General features: G+C 34.6%; 1 protein-coding gene across 1 annotated transcript in view; it reads left to right on the forward strand.

Moving 5' to 3' along the window:
• Positions 1–25757, forward strand: part of FBXL17 (F-box and leucine rich repeat protein 17) — a 272487-nt gene that overhangs the window by 165532 nt on the left and 81198 nt on the right. The window contains exon 7 of the mRNA XM_054286349.1: positions 13115–13191. Coding sequence (XP_054142324.1) covers positions 13115–13191 — 77 coding nt within the window. The remainder of the gene's footprint in view (positions 1–13114; positions 13192–25757) is intronic.

The raw sequence follows: 25757 nt of genomic DNA on the forward strand, positions 1-25757 counted from the left end.
AATGCTCAGACTTTGTTTCATCATGATGAAACATGTCTTGAGGTGTCTAGGGTGCAGTGAATAATTCAACTAGAGCCACACGAACCAGTCAAACAGGAAATGGGAATCACATTAAAGCCAATGGAGAAGAATTTGAGGTGTATGAGCTCTGCTTACTGATACGTCCCTTGGTCTTACTATGACAGAAATAAGCTGAACTACTGTCATAATTTTCTAAAAAAAAAAAAGCAGTAAAGATACCAAGCAGCTTAGTCACATGAATAATTCATCCAGATAGCAGGAGGAAATAGTAAGTGAGCTCTTCTAAATCCAGGATTAAACCTGAAGTTGCTAAAATCAGAAAAGGCATTAGGATTCCACTTACTAATGAAGTGCCGTAATGAAAACCTCATGCAATTGTGTAACAACTCGCTAGAATGGGAATATGAAAGGTCTCATTCTGCTTTTTGGGGCACAATTTGGTAGTTATTTGTTTTAGAGGAAATGAATACATATCTTCAAGCAGGTAAATAATGTTAATTCATTTCTTTCATGGCCTCAAACAAAAGATTTAGCCTGCCATATCACCACTTATATGTTTCCTGCTATGTCCAAGACAAATGTTAGCTAAAACACATCTCCATAAGCACATTAGGATGCTAGCTGGTGCAAGAAATAAAGATTTAGTCAACATTTTGAAGTAACCAGTATTGGAGGTAATTAATTCTGTCAATGAGCTACTTTGAAGCCTAGTTTTGTTTGATTCCATTACCTTCAGATTCTGTACATGGAGTTAAAGATTTCAAACTACTTGCCATAGCAAAAAACTTTGCATTTATGATTTGTGGACAAATGTTACTTCTTTTTTTTTTCCCATGGGGGAAGTCATTCTTTCTCAACCAGTCATCCTATGTACTTCTGCTGAAAGTACTAGACAAAAAATGAAATTGGAGCAACAGGTGGAAACTTAGCTTTTAATCCAATATGAATGCATTACTTGTGCTTTGTGAATCACTTTGGCTGACTATTTGCCTCCTAATAAAATTCCAATCTTGTAATTAGAAAACAAGCTTTCAGTCCTTCTGTGGATGTTGGGAACCAAAGACAAATGCAAACTCAAATTGATCGTGCCTATCATAGGTACAGACAAGTTAGTAAGATTATAAAGAACGTTTTTATCAAGATAAAAATTTGAATTAAAATGTTACAAGACTGTGTCTAGCAATGAGTTACCCACTCCTTTATCTGTTCTGCCAATAATTTAGGAAATACTAGAAGCTTCCATGTGAAACTTGAAAACTAGTAATTTAATCAGAATTTAAGAGAGTGAGAACATAATCTTTTAAAATCATTGTTATCAGTGCAGTCTGTGAATATCTTAGCATACAGTGGATGGTAAAGAAAACAAAGTGTCTTTAAATACAGATTTTGTTACTAAAATCCTGAATGGGCTTGAAAGATTCCTTCTTTTTTTTTTTCTAATTTGCTGCCACCCCAGTAAATGTGGTGGTAGTGAGAGAAATTGTGAACACAGTGGATGTCAGAACAACTTGGCAAATGGTATCTGGTTTGAATTCTTAAAGATGTGAAGCATTGTGTTGGACCGTGGACATACTTGCTCCAGCTGACCACCAGCATGCTCTGCTCTCTGCGTTGCTTGCCTGTCTAAAAAAGGTCAAAGCAAACTTAGTTTGTACATTGTTCCTTCTGTGATTCCTCAGTGTTGCACATAGGGAATATATGTAACATTTTCTTCCCCCCCACTGTTTCTATCAAGCACGCACACTGGTTACTTTGCTTTTCCTGACTTCCCCTGGTGAGTGGGGAAATGTGCCTGTGTTACTTTTATACACAAATGACTTCTTCCACAGAGGGACTGACAATTCCAGCTCTGCTTGACCTGGTTTAAGTGACTGCCAAATTTTAGAGCTAAGATTAATAGGAAAACCCTGGGTTTTTTTCTTTGGAAAGCTTTAACTATCAGCAAAATTTAGTACTTCAATGCAATATAATATTACTATGGGAAAGCAGGGAAAAGTAGATCTGCAGTTAGGTGATTTCATAGAATTTTATATTTTTTTTTTTAATATTGGTTTGCTAGAAAAATCTCTGAAATTATAGTTATGTATAATGAATTATGAATGCATCATGGAATTCTTGCTTGAACTCTTCAGAGGGGCAAAAATGCACCACACAGGAATTTTCTTAGGTTTTTTTAATATGTAGATTTTAATTAACTGCACAATTTCTCATAGTTTAGGCAATTACACTTTTGTGGATATGGCTGGATCAGTTTAAGAAATCATTTGATGCTGTTTGTGGTTGTCCTGCAGCAGAACATAATAGTCACTGTCATAGCTAAAGTGCCATGACAGAATCACATGACTGTTTCTGTTCTGTGTCAGTGCAAAGTTAGTTGAGGCTTGCTGGGAAGACACCTAAACTTGGGCTGTCAAGCTTTAAGATATTCACATCAGTGAACTGAGCACTCAGCTAGAGAATGATGTTGTACCATTGGGTTTCTTTAATGCTTCTGAAAAATTAGGAAGAAAAAAATATCAAATTCATACAATTTCAGTCAAAATAATTCTGCTTATTTTTAAGTTGAGGTTTTTTCTTTTGTTTTGGGTGGCAATTTGTTACTTCTGAACAATTTGATAATATTTGGGGTAGCTAGTGAGACAACACTGAGATGTAAGTGCAGGCAGGTAACCAAATCATGTTTCTTTTACAAAACTAAAAGCTATGCTATGATACAGTAAATGAATAATTACTAATCATCTGAATTCCTAACAGAATCAGAACCATATCAACAAAACTCAGGGGGCCCTAAGATAGGAGGGAATGAAAAATGTTTCTTCACTTATTTCTGAATGTGTTTATAATTGCTCAGTTACAAAATTTCCCTATTGAAAACTGCCATGTTTTGTCCCTTCAGTTTGAAGGGACAAAATATTCCTAATATTCCTTCTAGACAGATTATTTTCCAGTAAGATTGCATGAAACGTTACCTTCTTAAGAATTGAACAGCATTAGGTGAAGTTTGTACATTATTAGGTGGTATTAATATCTGCATTTAGAGATGGTAATTGGCAATCTATTAAGATTATGATGCATAGAAAGACATAATGCTCTTCCAGCTTCCAATAAATATATTTGCTAGTATATTCTCTGAGTTAAAAGGAGGCAATTTTTCTTCATGCAAATCAAATAGAACATCATCAAGCTTGCTTTTTGTTGCTTTATCCAAGCAGTGTACCAGTAATAGAAGTGCTAGCCAGACAGCCACATGGAAAGAAATTCATTATCATTTCGTGAAGAGCTTCTGGAATTTGCCGTTAAACTGGTTGGTTTTTTTGTCTTGCATTTGTTTATTTGTTTGTTTGTTTTTAAAGACATTGCTATCTCAGTGCATTCTTTCCAATTTAAACCGAAGTTCCAAGAACCTTGGCATTCTTACCAAGATTTAGACAGTAGTTCATGATAGATCAAGAGTTTTAAAATTTTAGCAGGCCTAGATATTTTTCCCTATGCTTAAATTTTTACACTAAAATATTTCCAGAAAGGTATTATGCATTAAGTATTCCAAATTTCTCATACAAGCTTCGCTGTGATGGTGCCCTTTGGGTGAGACTGGAGAACTGCAGAACTCAGTTATTGCCCTCATTCTGTAATCTCCCTTCTTTATAGCATTTGTCAAAAAATGCATTGAACTTGATTTTTTCTTTCATCAAGTTTTTGCTAACTTCAGCAGAAGTAAATGAATGTAACAGATCTACCAACTTGCTGTAATTCTTAAAGTATAAAGATAATGGACCCCAAATCAATTCCAAAGAAACATGAATTATGATGAGTACTGATTTTTATTTTTTTCCTCTTTGATTATCTTGGCTCTTCTTCTTCTCTGTCATTGCTTTGTATAAGCAAAAATTTACTACAAATTTGAATGTCCTTCTGCAGTAGAGGAGAAATATCAGATGTGATGATAAAACTATTCTGCAGAGAGCTTCCACATTTCCTGTGAAAGACTTCACTTCTTCTACTGTCTAATGGAAGAAATTACCTATGTAAATTACCTTGTTCATCTCTTATAAATTTAGATCATAGCTCTCAGGAATACTGCTGTTCCCATTAATAGGATGGAGAATATTTATCAAACTTTTATAGGGGCTTGATGTTTACACAGAACTGAACCTTTGCAATATTTAAATCATCTGTTTACAACTCATTAAAAACTAGATTTATGGAATATGTTTCCATTTTGGAAAGGAGAAACTGAGGCAGAGGTTTTGCTGTTTTTTTAAAGTTAGCAGAAGAGACCCTTGATGAAATCTATTCTCAGTCCCCATGACCCATTGACCATTATCTGCAGTGTCATTTCAAGAAAAGGTGGTCTTTAAAGCTGTACATTAATGAATACCTGGTAGAGGTTAGGGTGTTCTTTTTTTAATTAGAAAAAAAATCAGAGATGCAAAGGGGTTTGAAAGGGTAAATCTCAATAGATAAGATCAGCTGCCTATGTGCAAAGCTCAGTGAAGCATATGTCAGCCCCTGTGGTATAAAAATAAAGCAGTGAATGTGGTGAAATACTCTCTCATATGTGTGTACTCCTGGTCGAGATCAAGAAGTACAGAGCTGTATAAACACAATATTTTATTTTCAAAATATCAGGTGAAGTTTTTTTCATTTTTATGGAACTATTTTAAAGTTTTTCCAAGCATTCTAAAAGCACACTTCAAAGAACATTTATGGGAAGTTAGAGCATGGCAGTACAGTTGCCATTTCTTACTTTTGCTATAATAAACTTGGAAGCTTTTGTTGAAAAAAAAAGGGCTATTTTTACTCTTACTCTATACTAAGTCTTAATGGAATAGCACAAGACTACTTACAAAAAAGGAAAATCTCTCAAAACTGAGGCCACTGTAACTCCAGGAAACATCTTGAGGCCTGAAGCAGGTAAATGTAATCTCTAAAACCTGAGGAAGAAAAAAATCCACTGCTGTTCAAAGCCCAATCTCCCCATGCATTAAATGGTGCAACTGAGCTAGTGTATCCCCTTCTGTGGTTTGTACTGGGAGGGAGAATTATAGCAATACTTCAAGGTTTTCTTCTTTGGACTGTCTCTTCTCCTTTGCACTTCTGAATTTGCAGCATATGTGGTGGTCTGTCTCTGAGCTTGATTCTGTGTGCAGCATCATTACTAAATGATATCAACTAGAGATTCAGCCATAACACACATTCAGAGTCTGAACATCACCCCACCCTCTTTGTACACTGCTGTGGCAGTAGAACCTCAAGGTTCTTGTTTGAACTCACAAGGATTTGCTTATTTGTGTAGAAATAGAGCCTACAATCTGCAAACCACCCATCTTGTCTATAGCTACTATGCACTCTTTATTTTCTAAATATGCACATTTTTGTATTTAACAGGTAACATTATGACAGTTTCCTTTACAGTTGTCTTGGGAAAAGCCACCATGGCATTCATTGTGTAAGGAAGTAATATCTATGTATGCAACTCTTCTACATCAGTACACTAATCATAAAATCTTAGAATGGCTTGGGTTAGAAGTGACCTTAAAGATTGTTTCACTCCAACGTCCCTGTCATGAACAGAAATACTTTTCACTAGATCAGTTTTCTCAGAGCTCCATCTGATTTGGCCCTGAATACTTCTGGGGATGGGGCATCACAGGTTCTCTGGCCAACCTCTTCCAGTGCCTCACCATTCTCATAGCAAAGATTTTCTTCCTAATATCTAAATTAAACCTACTTTCTGTCATTTCAAAGCCATGCCCCCTTGTCTTAACTATCTCTGTACGCCCTTGTAAATAGTCCCTTTCCATCTTTCTTAGGAGGCTCCTTCAACTACTGGAAAGCTGCAGTTAGGTCACTCTAAATCCTTCTTTTCTCCAGGCTGAGCAATCACAACTCTTTGAGCCTTCCCTCACAGCAGAGGTGCTCCATCCCCCTGATCACCTTGGTGCCTCCTCTGGCCTCTCTCCAGCAGCTCCATGTCCTTCCTGTGCCGGGACCCCGGGGCTGGAGGCAGCTCTGCAGGTGGGGCCTCAGCAGAGCGGGGCAGAGGGGCAGAATCCCCTCCCTGCCCTGCTGCCCAGGGGCTCTGGGTGCAGCCCAGGACACGCTTGGCTCTCGGGGCTGGCACTGCCCATGGCTGGCTCATGTCCAGCTCTCACCCACAGCACCCCCAGGCCCTTCTGGGCAGGGCTGCTCTCGATCTGTTCATGCCCAGCCTGGGCTGGCACCAGGGATTGCCCTGACCCAGGGGCAGCACCTGAGCTTGGCCTTGTTAAACCTCGTGGGATTCCCATGGGCCACTGCTCGAGCTTGTCCAGGTCCCTCTGGATGGCATCTGTCCCTCAGGAGCGTCAGCTGCACCACTCAGCTTGGTGTCACCTGCAGATTTGTAAAGGGAGCACTTGATCCCTTCATCTGTGTCATTAATGAAGATATAAAATAAAACTTATCCCAATGTGGGCCCCTGAAAGACATCACTTCTCACTGATGGCCACTAGGACTCTGAAATATTGACCACTGTAGTAGAGTAATTCAACAGCATCTTATAAGGAATGCAAATATTTTGCCAGTATTTTAGTGGAAAAGCTCATCTGAAACAGTTCAAGAAACAATATATTCCTTCTTTTATAATAGAAAACAATGTTTATTAAGGATTATGCATGGGCTTGCTGGTAGTGAACACTTCCTTGGTTTTCCTTATGACAGTAGACAGGTTGCCACAATAAGTGTAGGAAGCTATATTTGAAGTGCTGTATCAGATAGGCCTTTTCATTTAAGTCTGAATTCCAAAATATTTTAGAGTTCTTAAAAAAGTAAGGGATGTCATTTAATTTTTTTCAAGATTTAAGCATGATTATCTGTGGCAAATCAGACTTATGAGGGCTTCCAGGTAAGATTTTTTTTTCCCCTAGTAGTTTATTTCTGTTAAATCCGTTATGGTATCTAGTTCCTACAAGCCAGAAAAGAACTGCAGGCCACCTGGAATACTACTACATTTAAAAGTCAGATAGTGAAATTACACAATTCTCTAAATTTCTCCTTTCTTGGTTTAATTGCTTGCTGGATTTATGTTCATTTGGGGTAACAGGAGGCATTAAATTTTAGATAAGACTACTAATAAATATTTGAAAATAGATATTTATTGCTGAAAGACAGGGCATAATAGTTTAAACAAAAATCTGATTCATTTATCTGTGTGTGTAGCTCTCTGATTGGAGCTTGCACACACCTGGCTAGCTCAGAGCACAAGCAGACGCTGTGGGACTTGGCTGCCCTCACCTTGGTTTTTTATCAGCTCCAGCATGAAAAAAAATCTTGTCTGTTTTCCTGTACTGTAAGTGGCAAATCTGTTCAGCAAACCTCATTTTAAATTACATTGATTTTTCTAAAGAATGCCTCCCTGCTAATCACAACTTAATGACCTCTCTAAGATAATTGCTGTTTAATTGTATAACTAGTGACACTTTGCATATTGGTTCCAGACAAAAAGTGCATTTCAAATTCTTGTGCTTTTGATAACAAGTCTTATCCTGTTTTGCTGTCTCTGTAGTTAATATTGTTTCTTTTAGATACAGTTCTTGGTCTTAAAATGAAAAATCATTTTAAAACATTTATTTTAAATATGATTCAAAAATGGCAGTTACAACTGTGTACAAAGGTAACTGAAAAACAAGTAAAAATCATACTTCTTATTAGTATAAATTATTAGAAAACATACATTGGAAGAGATCTATTGTTCATAATGCAAATGAAATTTTGATCAATGAAAGAGAATCCTGAACCAAGAATGTGTGCCCATTAGGGTATTAACTTCATCATTTATTGTTACAACGTTTTACAAGGGTTTATAGATCAGTCAGTAAAATGTTAGTATTTTCACTGGTTTAGCCTTTAAATTATTCTTTCCTAGTGCAGTGGGCCTCAGATTACATCAGTGTCTTAAGACTATATGTGCTTCTGTGGTCAGAGATTTGGTTTTGTTACAGGAGAGATTTGGTTATTATATTGCATTACTGCCTTCCATTGGAATACCTAAGTCATCAAAACCAATGGCTTTGAGTGTTATTTCATGTGCAGCTAATTTTTTCTGCCTGAATTTAATGCTTGAAATGCTAATTTTTTGGGAGCATAATATATTTCTTCATGAGAGGTTTATGGTTTCCATGGCATGTTTTAGTGTTCTTGTTCTTTCCTAGCTCCCTCTTGCTTCCCAGTAGTGCTGTTGGTTATGATTTGAGGAATAGCAAGGTATTCACTTGACTGCTTAGAGACAAACACAGTCAAATACCAGAGAAGACTTGCAAGTAGTCTGATATTAATTTTGAACCTTTCCAAGGTGGTATGCTAATGTTTTGGGGGTTTTATACTTCTTTTGTGGGTGAAGCTCACTCACTCCCTCAAAATGTAGACTCATAACCAGTAATTGGCAACTCCAATTAGCTCCGCTCAGGGCTGAAGAGTCTCAGACTGTAACAAGGTCTCCCTGGACTACTTACTCTACATACACTGTGCTCATATTTTCTCATTAGCTCCTTTCAGTTGCCACAAATACAATTTTCCAATGTTTTCAGATTTAGATCAGAAATATAAAAGCTCTGTTTTTCTATACAAACACACACACGTATATATAAAATACATATGCACACACACATACATACACATATATATTAATACAATAATTTTTCGTAACTTAAGGATCTGTGTTATCTTACAGGTAGAATCTTGCAGTTTACTTCATTAACCTTAAACTTTCACTCAGGGCAAAGAGTGTAGGTAAGAGAAGAAAAATTACAGGGTTTCAGATTGCTTATTTTTCTAGTCTGTTAGAGTTTTTTTATTATTTTTAAGCTCTTAAGTTTTGGGAAGTCATAAATCTTGACTCTCAGAAATCATTGCATGTATTTATATGTGTGAAGTTATCAAGAATATGGGCTTAAATCTGAAATTGCTGGTAGACATATCTGTGTTTCAGTCATGCAGTTTTATGACTTTCAAAGAGACGTGTTGGCAGAGAAGCTTTATCCCAGTAACTCTTTTTAGACCTAAGTAATTTTTCATGTCTGCAGACCAGGTGGCAAGAGCAGTATACACAAGTACATGTTAGCGGATAAAATTCTGTAGTTTCTGTAACCCAGATGGAGAGTTTTCTCCTGATAGCAATTCTTAAAAGTTGAGCAACATTGAAGTTATGTTGTTTTTACCTTGATTTTTTTTTTTAGTTTTCAAAGTAGAAAGACATCTTAAAAAACTGAAACCGTAAGAGGCAGTCTTAGGCTTATTAGTCTCTGAATGTCATGAATTTTGAGGTGTTTTCAGTGTGGATATGTTCAACATCATAGTGCTCAGTTATCTTACATTTCCAGTTATCTTGCAGACTTCTGTGGTCTTGTAACTCTACTTTGAATTGACAGTATGTGGGTACATTTTTAGTTATATTCTTTATTTCATATTATTGTTTGATTGACTGGTTTATGTCAAACCAGTTTGCGCTTTTCGCCTTTTTCTTGCTCCTGATAGCACTGTAAATTTCACAGTATGTTATGTTAATTTCTTACTTTCGAAATCAAATGCAATAAAACTGAATTGCCCAACAGTCTGTCAGAGAACAGTGTTCATAAACTATTGAGTGGATCTAGGGAAAACTTGCTGTAAGCATTTATTGGATAATATTTTCAGGTTTAATAAATGAACAGTGTCTTCCTAAAATTTTTCATGTTCTCTGTTTTGATATTTTAATGTGTCACATAGTTCTAAATGATACTCATTTGCAAAGTAGTAAGTGAAAAGATTTTGACATTGGCTAGCTCTGATCCAGACATGGGTATTAGCAAAGCTCTATAGTTTTATTTCTTTGTTCCTTGGCTCATTTTAGGTAATAAGTTATTTTGAGTGTAAAAATCTCTTTTCTTTCTGGACAAGTGTTTATATTTTAATTTGTTAAGTACAGTTGATAAAGGCCTGCTCAGCAATGTTGGGTGAAGAGATTTAAGAAATTCTCTCAGTGTTGACACACAGCTGTTGCCACCATGTCCATGTTAAGTCCCTGACAGAGAGGGAATAGTTTTATGGGGCTCAGTTTTCTGGTGTGCTCACTTCTGAAATTTGCCACAGCTTTAAATAATAACTTTTCTTCATTTTTTTTACCAGTATAATTCTGGTTTGTTATGTTTCTTTCTTTTTTTTTTTTAGGGTAGGCTTCTTTGTTGTCTAATTCAGCAACATCATAAATATAAATACTTTCAAAGATAGATATGACAATAATCTGACATCATTTTGATGGATTATTGCAACAGAATTAAGATGATCCTTGCTTTCTAGAAAAGGTTAATTTGATTTTTTTCTGTTAACCTTTTTCTTTGCTGTCATGTTTAACAAAGATTAAAAGGTAAAAGCAATAAATACACAACTACTCTTATTTTTCCTTATGTTGTAAAGAAGTCAGTTTTCACAAGCAATTATGTATTGTGTGACTGTCTGTAGAGCAGAGGCAAATAAGGCAATATTAAGTGTTTCTCCTGTCTCTGAAGGTTGATGTACATGAGTATGATCTATAGAAAGAGTAATAGAAATTAAAACTGGAATTAGATTGACTTATGCAAGGTATAGAAAGCACACAAAAGCACATAAATTCAATTAAATATTTTAGCTATATATAATTTTTTCTCCAAACTAGATGTGCCATTACCTCATTCTTCTAGATATTAGACAGTTTTCATATTGTCAAAAAATATGAAGAAATACAGTATTCAAAGCACCATTTTTTTAGCCTTTTTTCTTTTTATATTTTGGTGGGGTATTTGCCTCTTCAATTGATATAGCTGAAGACTGTGAAGATTTTCGTTTCCTAGGAGGAAAAAAGTGAAGACTATTTAATTTAGACTCCAAGATGTCACTGAGAACAGGACTGGAATCACTCAAGCCACTTTAAAAAGCTTTAACCCTTAGAGCTGACACTATCTAGAAGTATTAAAGGATACTTTTCTAAGGGCCACACAGTCAAGTGCTTCTGCATTTGTACAGATAATATAACTTTGACTCTGACTGATTGAAAAGGTGTGCAATTGAAGTTGTAGAGAACATTAGTTAGTCTTTATATAATTTTGACTGCCTTGTGGTGGTATTTTTAGCCACTGATTGCCATACTTCATTTTTGTTATATTAGTTGTCTCTTAGTGACAACTAATTAGCAAAAATAATTTGAAAACCCTTAGATTCATTTCATATAGTTTACAAAATATTTTTAGGTTCAGAAATTTTATCCAAGGGTAAGAAGGTTTCATAATATGATCGCTTTACTAAATGATATATTTGATTATAAAAGCTTTTAACCTCAGTGTCCATTGATTTTTGATTGTGTCTTGTTTGCTGAAATGTCTAATGAAAATAGCACTAATGAAATACATGATAATGATTTTCCTTTTATTCATATTACTAGTAATAGCAATAAAATATTATTATTATGAAGTATTTTTCTCGAATTAATAATAAAAATATTTTCTCATGGTTCAGTTATTTTAATAAGCCGGGTAACAAAGATTAGTATGTTCTTCAAAATTGTGTCTGACAGGAACAGAAGAAATTTTTCATGTATAAAGAATGTGTTTAGTGTTCTAAATCTTACCATATTTTAGGAAAATATGTTGCTCTGAGGTTATCTTGTACCAAAAAAGCATAGTCCTGGTGTGAATATTTCTTTTCTTTGTGTATACATGATGGAAGATAAACTTTACCTAATGATAAGAATTGCAAAAAATTTCCAAATATTAGTCTCTCACAATTTTTCAGGGTTGAATGTTTATAGTAGTGTTAAAGAAACCGTTACTAAGGTACTCTGTCAGAGATGTGATGTTTATGTGTAGTATTTCATTTTCATTGTACTTTTTAGAAGAAGGAATCAGGGAGAGGACAAATGGGTATAAGGGCTGTTTGTTTAGTTATTGCCTTATTGTAACCTGTAAGAATTAGGTGGTTGCTTTTAAAGTCTAAAATTGCCAGCATGAACAGTTAAATCAGATTAGGAGATAATCTATTGGTGGTAAATGGTAAATGAAAGAAAAAGGTCCCTGAGGATTTAGGTGTATCTTTCAAAAGTATGACAAATTCAGCAATACTTATTTTCTTAGAAACTGGCAAGTAAATTAATTTTTTGTACTGTTCAAGGGTTGATTTAAGTGTCAGAGTAAGTGATTGGGTAATTGACCTGAAAATTAAAGTCGAGTATATTGGATCAGAAGAAATTCTTACAATTCATCTAGTAAAATACACTTTTAAAAATGTATCTGTGTAGTAAATAGCACAATAGTCATGCTAGCTGATCTAACAAACAACTGATCTACATTAATAGGATTGAAAATGTATTTTACAATTCTGTGCTTACTGAGTGGTAGGTTATACACACTGCACTTGGAAACAGTATTGTAATATAGGCTTGGTTACAGGTACAGCATAAGCTCCTATTTAATTTCATTAATTAATTCATATTCATTTTCTTTCTTACAAAAATCAAACAGCAAGAATAACATAAAAACCTCTATGTTTCATTGCATATTCTTCACAGTTATGATAAGGCAAGTGGATGAGCTGTTTTCTCATCTATACAAGTTCTCCAGCAATGTGTTAGAACACCATGATCGTGTAGCATTTCATGACCTGATGAATGCTGACTCATGCAGTAATCACTGAAGAAATACAAACATGAATTTGAAATTACAATTTATTATATTTTGTCCTCATTATAGTGCATTTATAGTTCTTCCCTTAAAGAAAGCTGTCAAAGCTTAAAATTTGCAACAGAAACTTGCCAAAGTGATAAAGAAATGGGAATTCACATTTGTGTATTTTTCCAAAGTGCTTGCCTGTATACGTTTTGAGAAACTCATATTCAGAGACTTAGGGGAATATCCATATAAAGGGATTCAATTTAAAATAATATTTTTCTGTAGTGTAAACATGTAGCCATATTCATTTGCAGTAAAATGTATGGATCCATTTGCAAAATGAAGAAACTGAGATACAGTACATTTTATCTGTGGATTGTACTCTTGATATTTAAAAGTGATTTACTGCCTAATAACAGTAATTTTCCTGTGTCTTCCAGATGTGTGGAGGTGATTGCCAGAGAGGGACGGAACCTGAAAGAACTGTATTTAGTATCCTGTAAGATCACAGACTATGGTATGTAATATACCTGTAACTTGATTTTTTGTGAAGATTGAACTGGAGTTAACAGGGACTGTTATCAAAAGTGTTGGAAATGCAGAGATAAAAATTTCCAAAACCTTTACCCATAAAAATAGGAAATTTATAAAAAGTGTTTGACTTGCTTAAAAATATCTGTGGTTGGGAGTATGAAATTCAGTGTATATATTTGCTGCAAATAATCCTTATAGAATTGGCAATTACTGGGCAGACTGGGTAGCATCCCCTTTGAATAGTCCTGGAGACCAGGAGAACATTTGAGAGAAAATCAAAAAATATATATGTGTTTCTAGATGCTGTAAAAGCATAACTAAGCAAGCAAAAATGTAGATTGGTCGCCTGTTGTAAAAAAACTTGAATGAGGTTGATGGTCCGTTAAAAATGCTGTTATGGTAAAATAGAGGAGCATCTTAGAATTAAATGTCCTCTCTGATAGGCCACATAGAAGGACAGATTTTTTATTTATAATAGGAAATCTTCTAATGCTTGTTTGGAAAGGCTGCTTTGCTTTTTCAAATAAGATACTGACCTTAAATAAGACATTTATTTTTGCCAGAGGGTCAGATTCTCAGATGTCTATCCCCCACTTACATGCCTAAATTTCAGTAGGATTTACAAACTGTTTATTTGAGATGTTCATTTTAGGCTTGCTGATTTTTTTTTTAAACTTCACACTGCTTAGATTTTAATAAAGAATTACTATGTCGAAGTGATAAATTACCATTCCAGTAGTCACAAACTCATTCTTGTATTTTCCTTTTCAAATTCTACACTTCACTGGGGTTTGTATTGTGCATTCAAGCGTATGTTGTTCTGCAGAGTTCTGCTCACCTTATGTACGGAGTATAGGAAGATGAGGCCACCATGCAGCTGCTGCAGCTGCAGAGCTTTGAGCATGGCAGAGGAGAGGGAATACAGGCCTTTACTGCCCTTTCCTCTGGTCTGCTGTTGTTTGTACTTCCATGGGCAGAACAGGCATTGTCAGACTTGAAAATGGATTTTCTCACTGCTTGTCCGAGATGAATTTCTGAATATGTGAAATGTCTTGTGGAAATTCAGGGAAGGAAATTTTCTGTAGAGCACAAGGTGATAATAATGAAGGTGCTTCTTGTCCCTGCTGAAGGGTGAGAGGAGCAGGACAGGGTCTGAAGGCAGACCTGTCTCTTCTGTCTTTGTACTGCAGATCTGCAGGCCCTACTCTTGTCCCTTCTGACTCTGACAACACGTCTGGAAAGAGTTATCATGGGCATAATGGAATCCATGTCTTGAGGATCAATAATTTCTCAAACTGATTTCACCCTTCATTCACTACAGTTACTCAGAGGAAAACATGATTTTTCCCAAAAGTAGGGAAACAACTGAAAAACTGAAGCAAAGAAACCTAGGAGAAAGAAAACCTTGCTAATGAAAGAATAGAGAGAAAAGGAAGTGTCCATAGGCACATGGAAGGCAGAAGGTGTGTTTCAGAGAATGAATGAGTAGAAAATAATTGTTGCATTTGGGTGATTAGCCGTCTCCAACCTCAGCTTCTCTTCTGTATGCTTAGGCCCATCTGTCACTATCATGTTGTAATCTGCAGTCACTTAGTATCATTGTACTCAGTGACTGGGAATTTGAGAATATTTTCTGTTGATACCATTGCTACTAAGCTGTAAAATTGCTTAAAAATTCAACTATTTTTGCTATTAAGGATCCAGTGTAACAGCTGAGATACTGACTGATTTTTGATACATTATTGACTAATTGATTAGCATGATAATCTTCAGCATGTCTCAGCATGCCAACCTGACAAATAAATTCTGATTTTAATATGAGCTGAAAATGCAAAACAAACCGTAACAAAGTAGAATTTATAAGCATAATTCATGGTTTCTAAGGAAGTCAAGATTTTGCCTTAGATTATATATGTGATATTTAGTGAATGTTTATTAGGTAAAAAGAGTGTTGTAGGGTTGAGCCAGGCATCACCCTTTTCTCATTTATTTTCTGGCAATTGAGTAAAAGATTTTCTCACATTTGCTTTGATTGCTGGTAAGTTAAAAAGTGAGCACCTTACAGTGTTGTGAGCTCTGTTCATTTTTGAACCTCCTTTATCAAAGGATCTGTCTCTCTTCTCAGAGGGAGAAGAGCAGCTGCACTTTGTCAGAGGCTTTTGAGGCCCTCATGTCCTCAGTAGAGGGAATCAGCTGGGGAGCATGTACCTGACTTCTCAGGGAGCCTTTAAGGTGGTGTCCCCTGGTTGTGCAAAGACTTAACCACTTGTGCAGTTCTTCAGGCTCCATCAGGGAGTGTCTGAGGCTCTGTGAGGCTGTGACTGGGTGAGGGCACATTGTCCTGTGCAACCATGCTCTGTTTTTGATAATCCTGAGGGTGAAACACAGAGTTGTGCTTGCTTTGATAATTAAAATCTTGGCACCAGGTTTGTACAGATGCAGGATTTTGAAAGCCCTCTTTGAAACTGTTCAGTGGCAGGTTTTTTATGCTACGAAAGTTAGCAGAATTTTGATGTTTGGTACAAGATCATAATTGCTTAGTAACTCAGCTGGAAAAAAAAATGTAATAGTGCTAATTTCCAGGAAAAAATTTAACCATTTGATACAATAATTTATCAATAGTAACTTCAGTAAATAAAGAAAACAATTACAGCAAAAGCTGTTATTGGTATCCTTCAATTAACTCAATAAGGGATGTATGTGTGAGGTAATTTCATGTCCTCTAGAGAAGGCTGTGAAGTGCAATCTTTGCCATTTTATTAATTTCCTTCTTTTGTTTTCCTAATTTCTGCATAGGATAGATAGTATACAAAGCTATACATGCTTTTTAATGTCATTAGTATTTTTAAACTTCACTAAAATAACTACATTTTATTTGGAAGCCTAAAAGATTAAATAAAAACTGCTACACTTTAATAATGTATCCATTGGTGGCATTAATTTCCCTGGCATTTTTCTGACCAGAAAAATATTCTTTGTAGTATACAGAGAGATTAGGATTCAAATAGAAATTGAAGTATGTATACATACTGAGAGCTGTTAACTGATGAGACAAAAAAGCGTTCTTTATTTAATGTTACATTCCAAAATGAATGATTTTGTATTTTTGTATACAAAAAAATGTGTTTTGTTTACTTCTGAAAGAAATTATGTTATTATATCCATTTTTAGGTCTACCATAATTTTCTCAAGATGTATTTCTAATTAACGATGTCTTGTTGGAGTGTTGCATGCTAGAACACTGACAATTGGTTTAAAAGTTTCTTTACATCCAACACATTTTTAAATGCTAAATAGTCACTAGAACACATCTAGACTGTTAGGACAGACTGAATTACTATAATCTTTGAGATAAACACCTATATGCCCAAGAGCACAGACAGAGTGAAGTTAAAGCTAAACATTAGTTCCTCATGATGTTTCCCCCCTTTTGTTAGGCAACCACGAATTAAGCATGGATTGTCAGTATTATCTTTGAATTTCCTGCCTTTTGTTGATTTGTGTCACAACCTTAACTTTACTTAAACATAGCGGTTTTTGTATTTAAGCTTTTCCTAAGAGCTGGTAAGGAAGTGGGATTTTCTCAGCTGTGGGGAGACTGTGTGTCAAATGAATTAGGTTGATGTGAAGATGCAGAGTGGTGAGCTAGAGCAGCAAGCACACACAGAATTGTGTAACTGTCTCTTCAATTTTACGCTCTAGTTCTGGGTTTTATTGATATCCTTAGTGCTAGGAATTTGTTTTAAGTAAATTATTACTTATCAAGTTTGTAACAGTCCAGAGTGCTGTGCACTCTGAAACACAAAAGTGAGATTTTTTGTTCAAAGATGAAAAGATTCAATGAAATTAGCCTGTGAAACAGGAGTAGATGTTTTAAGGGTCTTGCAGTAATGCTAAGTGTATATTTACTAAGAATTACTTTACAACCACATTCTTTTCAGTAGTGAAAGATAAAAGGCTAATGCTTTACTTCCACTTTAGAAAAGCAGTCAGACCAGTGTTTCCTCTCTAGGTGCAGAAAATAATTTCAAGTTTTAAATGGTAGACTTCCACTAACAGAACACAGGGGAGGGAAAAAGGCAAATCCAAACACCACCACTCCAAAAAATAGACTCCTAAAGAAGTAAACTTTGAAAAATGTTTGAAAAGAAGTGTTCAAATCCAGCGCTTTGTACAGCTGTGCCTTGTAAAATCACTGAAGAACTTTCCGAAGAAACAAAGTGCCTAAATAGTTATTACTAAGAGTGTGGTTAGCAGAGTGTGGGGAATAAATTTATCTCACAGTGTTGCCTGTTGAGTAACCTGCAGAAGATGACAGTTAACTTCATAGTTGCATTGTAGAATTTCCATTACCTAGTAGGTCTGGATTTTGCGTAACTTAAAAAATCTCTATTTCTAGCTGTAAAGAAATTGCACAAAGCTTTTCAGAAGAAATGCTTGGCACAAGGAGCTGAGATGAACTGTGGTCTTTTGCTGAAAACTCTAGGATTCTGAGTATTGAAAAAGAGCTCTCTAGATATGTAGCCTTTTTCTTTTCTAAAATTCCTTTTTCATATTGCCTGTTTTCAACATTTAATGATGCATTTAGTGTCTGTGAAGACACATGGGGGTTTTTTAAGGGTTTTTCTTCTGCTGAGGGTGTTTGCTGAAGCAGAAAAATGAGTTTCAACAAACCATAATGGAATTATATAGTTTTTATATTAAAATGTTATAGATAAGGCATAGCTGTTACAAGTAGAAGTCTGGAGGAATAAGATAGCATTTATACTGAATCAAGTCCAATTGTCACAAGAAAAAAACATAAGTGTAACTTGCACTTATTTTTCATAACTGGATTATGGATGCTTTTCTCAGAAGTGAGATACCACTAACAATGTTAAAGTAGTTTCCCTAGCTACTATTAAAGTCTAATGTTTAAATACTTAGGATACATAAGCTTTCTATTTTAAAATAAAATATTTTAATTATCAAGGGATCAGGCTGTCCTACTGGGAGTTTCTTGCATTTTCTCTCCAATATTTAGCATTTGTCATGTAAATCATAAAATATAAGCATAGTGTGGGTATTTTCACAAAAAAGAATGTTTACCATCTGCTTCTCACTTGTATTGGCAAATCTGTCTAAAGCTTGATCTCACGAAAACTTTTCTAATATTAGCTTTTTTGAATCTAGTTTTAAAACACTGTGTCTCCTGTGCAAAGTAACTCAGAAGGCAAGTGCATTTTTGGGGAGATAAGAGCAGCATTTATGGATAGACAGAATAGAATAGGTGGTGAATAAATTTCTGACTTTTAAATATTTCATACTATTAAGTTCTCTCATTCCTCTTCTGTGTGTGGTTCTTTCTCTTTTTCACTCTTTTAGTGATGCAATGAGAGCAAGCAGTGATCACACTGACAACCATGTCTATGCTTGTAGGTAAATGTACAGATAATCTTTTAAGGATCAGGGCCTCTGTTACCTCCTTTAGTGGTGTTGTGTGTGTTATGTGTATATATATGTTTGTTCTTCTATAAAATGGTGGTAATATATTACAGTACATAGTAGTATCTAACTACTATATATATATATATGTCAATATATACACACATATATGTTGCTTTCTTATAAACTTTAATCTCTTTCTTTTCACAACAACATTTTCTCTTTAGTTATTCAGAAACCTGAATTCACTGAAGTAAGTCAGCCAGATTGTTGATGTTTAGCACCAAATTTTGAGGTTCTTTTTTGCTTTTAGTATTCTTTTTCAGTGCATAGTTGCAACTTTAACTCCAGTAGACTGTAAGAATTAAATTAGCCGAAGAGTAAGTAGGTGGCAAGCAATCTGTACCTGCTTGTATGTATTAATGATAGCTCCTTTCACAAAATCTAGCAGCTAGTGAAGGGGTTTTATTTGCTTTTGGCATTAAAATGTTCATTTTTTCTGAATCCTTAAGCAAATATTTCCATAGAAACCGTGGTAATTATGAGGATCACTGAAAGCTTATTCTGGAAGTAGAGATGAGTTTCAGAGTTTTAAGTAGTTTAACAAACCAACAGTATCTATTATAACATGCTGCCTCTTCCTCCATTATAATGGCATTACTGTTTGTGTTGGAGTATGCAGGGAGAAGTTGGGGTTTTTTCACATGCTTCAAAACCTCTGAAAATTTCCCTTCAGCTAGGATGAAAAATTACATTGTAGAGCTTTTGTAAGGACATTTTACAGCTTGTTTGGTTTTATATTTATTCTTGTTGTTTTAGTTTGGAGTAGTTGCTCACATAGTTTCTTGCAGATATTGAGACCTAATTTTGTTTCCATAGGGGATCCTCTTGACATTGAAACCAAGAGACTTGTTAATGTGAGGAAAGATAGCTGTGTATTGATGTATTTTGGGAATGAAACCATATCAGAGGACATCTTTTTTCAGTTTGGTTCAGAACTTCTAGGAATGTTCAGGAGTGAATACAAAACTTTAGTCACCTGTCTGTGGAAATCATTAATAAGGAAAAGTTGAGTTAAAACCTTATATAAAGTAATCCCTGAAGCAGAAAAGAGCTCTTGAACAATCTTGTCAGCACCATATATAATGCATAACTATCAAAACCCCAAATTTTCTTTTTGTGTAAGTTTTATCAGTATTCCCAATGTCACAAAAATGGCATGCAGTTTTCTTTAGAAGCTGATTTGAGATACCACTGTGCATCTTCAAGACCCATACAGTGAAATAAATTACTGCAATAGCATATTTCTCAAATAATAGACAGTTGCAAATCCTTTGTCCTATGGTACATAATAAAGGATTTTCTGTATGAGCAATGAGATGAGACAAACTTCCAAACTCTTTTTTGTCGTCCTGGAAGGTGGGTTGTCCCCCTTAACCTGTACCCTTAAAATAATGTGGTATAATAGCCAGATGGAGAAAGCTGGATATAGATGCACTTTTGAATTGTCAAGATGAACAGAGCAGAAGCCTATGATTTGTACTCAGTTTGTTCCCAGTTGCTTGTTCTGACTGTGGAAAACAGAGATGCGTTGTGCTTCAGGTTTGATTTGTCTTGCAGAGAGACTCACAGGTACTGTTATTTTAATTTAAGCTTTTCTGTGGGAAACCTAGTGCTTTTGCATTGTTATTTCAAGTCTTAGGTGAAAAATTTGGCAGCAGTTTATCAGTCGTAATAAAAACTTTAATTTTGTGCTGTTTTATCACCAGAGAGAAGTGCTTAAGTTAATCTTAGGAAAAATGCACCTCATTTCTGAGTTCCAAGACACATATTTCTGATACAACAAAAATTGAAATTGCCACAACCGCTTCATGTGCAAACAGATATACATTTTCATGTTCTTGCTTTTTTTAATGTGTTAGGAGACTTTAATATAATACCAGACTTCCATTTAACTCAAGATCTGGCTTCTGTTCTCTGGTGTTAGTTGTATTTTCTTCTTTTTGTGTGATCTAAAAAAGGAACATACAGCTTTATTCCCCCAGTGCCCATGTTAACCCCTGTATTACAACCAGTGTGCTGGGTGCCTCTCCAGTGAGCTACCACACAGCAGAAATAATATACCTTGCCTTTGGAGCTTGAGACTTAGCATTAAAGTGCAAATAAATGATTACATGTAAATTATGCAATTATGATCATATTATGAACATTAGGGTCATTGTTGTTGGTTTGGTTTTTTTTTTTAATTTTGATTTTGCCCCTACAAAGACTACCAACAAAATGTATTGTCATTTTTTACTTTCGTTTCAAACAGTATCTGTTATGTCACACTGCAAGGAAGAATACCAATTCTAACAGAACATTTGATTTGCACTCAGTGGTAGATTTACTTAACAAAAACAATTGTGAAACTTTATTTAGCATACATTTATCTCTGGCTTGGATAGAATAATTTAATTTAAATATTTAAAACACGTAATATTTTCTGATAAACGCCAGTTACAACTCACATTAACACACTGTTGCTATAATCCAGTTTTATATTTAGTTCATTGTACTTCTGAACTTCTTTAAAATTTGCACCTAAACCACCATATTTGTTGAGTAGCTATTAGCAATATACTTTTAAAAATCCATACATTTGCTACTTTTAAAATTATTAATATAAACATAGTATTAGTCTCAGAGGGGATTATTCAACACTCCTTCTCGTATTTCTAAATTTTAAAACACTATTTGTGTTTTTCTCTGAGAGAAACAGAACTCAAAAAGAAAAAGAAAAAAAAATTACCAAGTCTTTTTCCAATCAATGGGTTATGATACAAAAGTCTTGTTGATATATGTGATCATACAAGTAGAGAGTTGCACCATATTTTAAAAGGACTGATTGTTTGCAGTTGCAATTTATTTCTCCTAAATTCTAGAATCCAGTTTTATGATCTCCCCTTTTTGCTGCACTGTAAAATATATTTTAAAAATTACATTTTAAAGTTAGTGTGTTTCTAACAGTGTTGCCTAAATAAAAGTTGCTGTTTTCTTCAGCTAGCATCCGAAAGGGAGAAGCTCATTCACAGTTCTTAAACATAAAAACTGTTGTTTAAACTTAGCAAGTAATGAAGTTGTTTCATCATAATTGCTCTAACTAAGTTAAATCTTAAAAAACATTAATTTCTTGGTGGAAGGCTTTCCTTTCCACATTCTGTTTTGTACATTCTCTTGGTGTGTTGGATTCCAGTATTACTCAAATTAGTCAAGAAAAATCTAATTTTCACTGTAATCTATCTGCCTGCCTTGAAAAATTCAAATAAAGTACTTTGTAGACCTACCATGAGTGGAGTTATTTTGAATGCCTAAGTTTTAAAAAAAAAATCTTGTAATGATTTCTGTAGTCTTCTGTAGTAGGATTTCGCTAAGGGAATGAATACCTAGAATAAGGGTTTTTCTTTAAATGGATGAAAAAATAGTGGCTAAGACATTGGTGTAGTTGGCTAGAATAAAAAAAAAGGAAACTAAATTCCTATTGCAACAGCAATATTATAAATATTGGTTTAGAGCTTTATTTTTTAATTTTAAAAAATTAAATGTTTAATCTAAACAGTTCAGTGCCTGAATGTTTTTAACAATTGGAAGGAGAATATGTATACAAAATCTAACTTTACTACATATCCTCCTTTTTGACATATTTCTGAGGTCTCACTATGAATATGCATTAATAGATCTGTTATGTATAAGTATTGGATCTGCCAAATACCGAAATATCAAATAGTACAGACTGGATCATTCTTAATTCATATTAGTTTGAAACATGAATTACAACTCAACAGCAAAATATGTAATAAAAAAATTTAATAACGTGGGTTTTATCAACTTGTCTAAGAGCTGAGGATGCATCCAAAAAACTTTTAAATTTATTTAGTGAAATGTAATGAGTGGTACTTCCCCTCTGCATTCCTGTAATTGGGATTCTGGGTTAGCTTTATTATGACAAAAGTATTTGATTTTTACATCTGTAATGAATTATACAAAGAGGTTCATGCTGTCTTTGTAGGCTGTAAACTCTTGAGAGAATGGAACAGAGTGTAGAAACTGTTCTGTTAGCAGTGGAGGGAATGTGATTCACTTCATAAATAATCAAGTAATCATTGTCCTTTCAAAAATTAATAAATTGACATAAAAATTATGTTTTGGTCAACTTCAAATATTTGAAGAGTTTTCTATAAAAAATTCGTCTCAAAGTAGCTTTTAAATTATGTATTTTAGTTTCTCGTAAGTCAAGTGGGATCATTTTAGCTTTTGAAATGTCAAGTATCTTTCCAGAACACTCAGACAGCAAGATTGCTTTATTTGCAGTTCTCTTTGGCTTGGTGCCCTCATTCCTTAATTTTAGCTATGCATACTAACGATATTTCTTCTAATTACAAGATGCCTAATACAGAAGAGTAGGAAAATATTCCAAAAATGTAATATGGAATATTGTTAGCACAAAGAGAAATAAATAAATATGGTTAAAGAGAATTCTTGAATAGTGTAAGAAAACAATTGTCATAAATCTGAAACTCTAAAAAATGTGTGCTTTGGGATATTCTGTTCATTTTTACATACTTTGTAATAGGTAAGTGAAATATATTCCATGATGTCAACCAGTTTAGATACTTTTAAATAAAAGACTACAAGTATGGGAATGTTTAAATGTTATTATCTAGACATAATAATCCAGAGTACAAATTTAGCAATATTTTCAGTTATCTGAAGACATTAGTCCTTTTTTATTTTTTTGGAGAGGAGAGGTATGCTGGTCAATGTTTGGTTGTAGTTTTTTAAACTCTTTATAACAGAGTGTGTGCTATATATGATGCAACTCAATTATTTTTGTGAACTCAGGAGCTCTAGGAACATGGTAATTTTGCTATATATAGATATTAGAATGAAGATAATTTTTTTCATACTAACAAACTTTGAAAGCACTGAAATTATAGATTGCATTTTGTGTAAATTATTTTAATATGAAGATATAGTAAAAACATCTCCCTCTGCTTCAAGTATGAAATCAAGTATGTTCCTTGATTAAATCTGTATGTCTACATAACTAATAATTGTCTAGTGTTGAATTAGCGCTTAAAAATGTGTGTTCTCTCAAATAGCTAATTAATTAAATAATCTTGTTTTATGAGTATTTTAATTAATTCACCTTAAACAGGAGTATTTTCTCAATTTCATTGAAAAAAATTGCTGTCCCGAAGTTTAGTGAGCAACCAGTAAACAAAAAAAGTCAAATATGAAATCATCATTGTTTATTGTTTGTAAGGGTTTCTCAAAGGTCTAGGTCTTGCATTAGAGCATTAGCCACACTGTTAATTTGATATAATCAATAAACCATTGAAATTTTGATTGAAGGAGACCTGTGTTGACCTGCAGACACCCAGAGTGGGGATGTCACCACTCCTTGATCAGGTCCACTCTCTGTGGCTCTGCCTGGACATTACTTAAAGACCTCCAGGGACAGAGGCTCCACCATGTGTCTCTGGATATTTCATCAGTGCTTCATTTACACTGCTAAAGACTTGTTTGTTCCCCTCTAATGCCCAACCTAAATCTCACTTGCTACACTGTGGTCATTGACCTTGTGACATCTTTTGGTAAGCTGTGAGTCAGATTTGACTCCATCGTTTTTATAACCACCAATACAACTCAGAACTTACCACAGTATTGTATTTGTGGGGAAAAATGTGTTATTTTTGCATGTGAAACAAACCTGAAACTTAAAAAAAAAAAAGATGATTAACAAGTGTTAGCAAATAAGAATAGCTATCTATTTCTTGGTTAGTAATCCAATGACTCCACCTATTAGGAACTTTTAATACTGCATATTTATCATACTGAATTTTTTCTTAGGCCTCGAGCATTTTGTTTCACCATTACATTTTAACTTATTATTTAGAGAAAAAAACACATGCCTTGTGAATGAATTATATTTGTTTTCTTTTTGCAGTTAATATCGAAATTTCATTAAAAATCAGTGACAGTGTTATGTTGCCTACAGCTTTGTTTTAGACCAATGAGGGGATATTGGGGAAAAAAAGTAAAACCTCTTTCTGGCTATTTGGATATTTCTACATTTTCATGTTGGTAAAACACGATTTCTTTACCTTTCATTTTGTTTTGAAATGAGGCACAATGAAGAAAACTCATTAATATTTGAGCAGCAATAAGTGCTCTATCATCCTAACCTGCCAGTATCTGGTACCATCTCCATTATGAAAAGCGGAATCAAGGAGACCGTAACATTTAACTGTGGCTGCCTAATAAGAGGAAAATGTAGCATAATTAACTATAACCAGTTGCTGGTCTGGTGCACCAAATTCCAAATTATGTGCGTTGTACACCTCATATGTTCCTCTAACCTTTCATCTGAATCTCTGCTATTTCCCTAAAAGCATAGGTTTGTACCTTTTTTACCAGCGAAGTGGAAAACACCAGTAGAATGTAACCTTTATGGTTAGTCTGTACTTGCCTCTTTTTCATTTCTTTCACCACCATTAAACTTTGTTATCTGACTTGGTGTACCAGTTTTTCTTGATTGATGTTTAAGAGGGACGGAAGTACTCTAAGCAATTGGAGACTATTTTCAAACCCTTGGGGAGTTGTAGTCATAACTAATGATGTCCTAAAGTGGCCTTGCTATATCTACATTTTAGAGACTCAGACAGAGGAACGTGAAACTGCTAACTGCAAACGTGGTATCCTTCAATATTTTGAATAGGCCAGGCGAAATGATGACGCTATAAATGAAAAGGTATTTAAAGTTGTGTTTTTCAGAAAAAATGAACTCAGAAACATATTTTAAATTTCACTGCCTGTTCTTTGCTTTGTGCATTTTAGTTACGTCACATTAATGAGTCAGAATTGTGGTGGGGGGTGTGTTTTGTGTTGGGCTTGGTGACGCTGGAGCCTACAAGTAGTTCTTTGAGACCATGTACTATAATGACTCATGAAGGACTTCTTTTATTTGTGCTCACTTGGGACTGTTCCTGTATATGCCAAGAAAGTGGAAAAACATGTTGATATGGAATTTCAATGAAAAAGACCCACTTTATATAGGGGATACTTTTGGCAGCTATGAAATAG

Source organism: Melozone crissalis, unplaced genomic scaffold (genome assembly GCF_028551555.1).
Source record: "Melozone crissalis strain CALT ecotype California unplaced genomic scaffold, PUWL_Pcris_2 ptg000005l_1, whole genome shotgun sequence".
NCBI classification, from domain to species: domain Eukaryota; kingdom Metazoa; phylum Chordata; class Aves; order Passeriformes; family Passerellidae; genus Melozone; species Melozone crissalis.